The sequence below is a fragment of the Magnolia sinica genome, chromosome 18, assembly GCF_029962835.1.
Source record: "Magnolia sinica isolate HGM2019 chromosome 18, MsV1, whole genome shotgun sequence".
NCBI classification, from domain to species: Eukaryota; Viridiplantae; Streptophyta; class Magnoliopsida; order Magnoliales; family Magnoliaceae; genus Magnolia; species Magnolia sinica.
In genome coordinates this window covers 20,550,997-20,553,936 of record NC_080590.1, presented here as the reverse complement: position 1 = coordinate 20,553,936, position 2,940 = coordinate 20,550,997, and the positions used below count along the sequence as shown (strand labels likewise).

At 49.9% G+C, this 2,940-nt stretch overlaps 1 protein-coding gene across 1 annotated transcript; it reads right to left on the bottom strand.

The window, feature by feature from the left end:
- Positions 1 to 248: 248 nt before the first annotated feature.
- Positions 249 to 2,462, bottom strand: LOC131232788 (AAA-ATPase At2g46620). The gene has a single exon (XM_058229272.1). The coding sequence runs from the start codon at positions 2,095 to 2,097 to the stop codon at positions 646 to 648; it is 1,452 nt and encodes a 483-aa protein (XP_058085255.1). The 5' UTR covers positions 2,098 to 2,462; the 3' UTR covers positions 249 to 645.
- Between the last annotated feature and the right edge of the window lie 478 nt (positions 2,463 to 2,940).

Genomic DNA, 2,940 nt, shown 5'->3' with positions numbered 1-2,940 from the left:
TTGTGTGTTGCCTCAGATCAAGGGTCAGGATCTCCCACGACGCTTGATCCTACAAACTAGTTGTTCTAACGCATCAGGACCCTTCCTCTTCAATCCATTTTCGGGTCCCAACCTGTGAGATTTCAGTGTCCTGGCTATCCAATCTTTGGCCCTTTGTCAAGAACACGTGGATCTGGATAGTTCGTTAGGCCCGACGACACGGCAACGTGAGGAAACAGAATGTCTCGTAATGACAAAAACAACCTTCGTGACAGAAAAATTAACTAGGAATTCATTGGCTTTGTAGAATTCTTCAAAGGGTAATGTTGTCATTTACACGACCTTTTCAATTCATGAGACCCGCCCAAAAAATAGGAGAAAACCCAAAAATAAAAAAGGAATTTGTAAGATGGATCACCACATGTGGCACACGTGTACAAGATCCTGGCCAATCATCGTGTGAGATGTCATGGTCAAGTCCACTAATCAGGTAGGCCACACATAGTCCATGAACAGGATCTCGTACAGGTATGCCCGCGAGGAAGCCGGAAGATTGCACCAAACAAACCTCCCCCAACCTAGGTAGCGTGCCTGTACCGGAACGATTCGTCAACGATCCAAACCGGCACGAAACCCTCAAATCGCAACGATTCGACTCAGCTGAGTTCATGACGCTTCCTTCTCATCCAACTCGAAGGATCCCCCTTTCCTACTCCCACTGCTCTTCAACCTCAGCAAACCGTACAACTTCCGAAACTCCCGCACCGTATGCACGCTCTCTCTGCACAGCACGGCGCCGGCCGGTTCAGCCGAATCGTCGGACCGGCCGTTCCCCGAACCGCTCTCGCTCAGCCGCAACCCCATCTTACCAGCTCCCCTCCCACCGCCATTGGATTGCAAAGCGCTGATGACCGATTTTAGGGCCCGGCTCGGGGAGCTCCGGTTCACCATCAGGATCTCACCGATCTCGGCGGGACTCAAACTCGCTCCGGTCTGGAAAACCTCTTCCACGTGCGGGAAGAGCTTATGATCTTTCACGCCGAGATAGCTAGTCGCGAGAGTTTTAAAGGCCGAGAAATCGCATAATGGGAAATAGATATGTACGTCTAATCGGCCGGGCCGCAATATCGCGGGATCGATGTTTTCCTTGCTGTTCATCGTAAATACCATCACACGCTCTTCTCCGCAGCAAGAGAAAATGCCGTCCATGAAATTTAAAATCCCCGACAAGCTCACCTTACCCGATTTCTCGATGAGGAATCGGTCGAGATCTTCGATGACGATGACCGATTTGCCGCTTGTCTGGAGTAGGAGCGATTTGAGTTCGAAATCGTTCGCGACTCGGGAGAGGTCGAAGTCGTAGACGTCGTAGCAGAGGAATTTCGCCATCGCGGCGACAAAACTCGTTTTGCCCGTGCCAGCCGGCCCGTAGAGGAGGTAGCTCCGCTTCCAGACCCGGCCTAGTCGGTGGTAGTACTGTTTTCCTTTGACGAACGCCTCCAGGTCGGACCGGACCTTGTTCTTCAGATCAGAATCCATGGCAACGGTCTCGATTGTTGACGGATGCGTAAACGGGACAGATCTCCATCGCCCGATCCCGCTAGTTTCTGCGTTCGTGAAGAGCTTGATCTCTCTCCTCTTCTGTTCGATCTCCTCGGCGACCGTCTGTATGTGCTGGAGATACGGACGGAGAATCCGACGCTTGTCCTCCCTGCGGATCTTCAAAACAAAAGTCCTGCAGCGATCCGACTCACCCTTCGACTCGTTCTTCCACGAGATCCTCGCGCCGAGGAAAAAATCGTGGACGCTCTGGTCCGAGTCGAGCTGCAGGAAGAACTCGTTCGGCTTCCTCCCGGAAAAAAGATTTGCGAAATCGGAATCTTCAAGAGAGGCCAATGAGCTGACGTACACCGAAACCTGCCTGTATAGCTGGTTTTCCCGAAAGCTGTCGTTGAATTCCGGTATCTTGTAGAACTGATGAACATGAATCCGATCTTCTAATGATCTCCACCATCGCATCAGCACCGAGAGTAGAAACCTCCCGGAGACGATTAGTTTGAAAATCGCGAAGACGGAGGCGGCCGCAGCGAGTAAATGCAGCGGATTTGTGGTGATCATGGCAAAAATCGGTGGGAATCGCCTGGTTTAGGCGAGAGATTTCGAAAGGAGAAGATTTTCCGAAGATACAGCTATATGGAAATCGTCAAAATCGGAGAGGAAGGAGAAGGTATTCCGAAGATACAGATATATGGAAATCGTCAAATTCGGAGAGATTCAAAAGGAAAACGCGTTTGGGGAGAGGAATTCAAGGACTGCGTATCGGATTCATGTCGGAAAACTGTTTCGAGATGAAATCCCAAAAGTTTCGGTTCGAAATTCCATTAGCAATGGAGAGAAAGAGAGAGAGAGAGAGAGATTGAGAGGTGAGAGAGGTGTTCGGATTTTGGAGAGGCTTCCTGTTGCAGGCAATGCGAAGTTTCTTTCTTTTCTAATCGACGGATTTACTGGGCTTCCTTTGGTTGGAAAGATTTATGAGGACAACACGCGGAATTAGCAACTAGGACCGGGCACCCGCGCGAGTGACGTGGAGAATGGGACTCGATTCACACGTGACAACGCGCCATGCATGTGAGAAATCTTGACCACTAATCAGGTGGGGACTACTCTGACCATGCCCTGACGCAGTATTTAATATTTTCTAGAAAGTATTATATGTTGAATTTGGAACGCTACCCTCTAGCCGTTCATTTTTCTTGGAAAACATATCCCCACCTGATGAGTGCACTGGCCTGTTTGTAAATTAGCAAACGTTCGCGGTGGGACTTTCCCTGCCGTCTGTACCGAATGAAGGGCCCGGATCTTGCACACGTGTGCCAAGTTGACAACCGCGGGTCGTGCTTTTGGGTCTTAACAAAAAGCACTAGTTCTAATAGGATGAATTTACTCTGGTCTTTAGAAAAT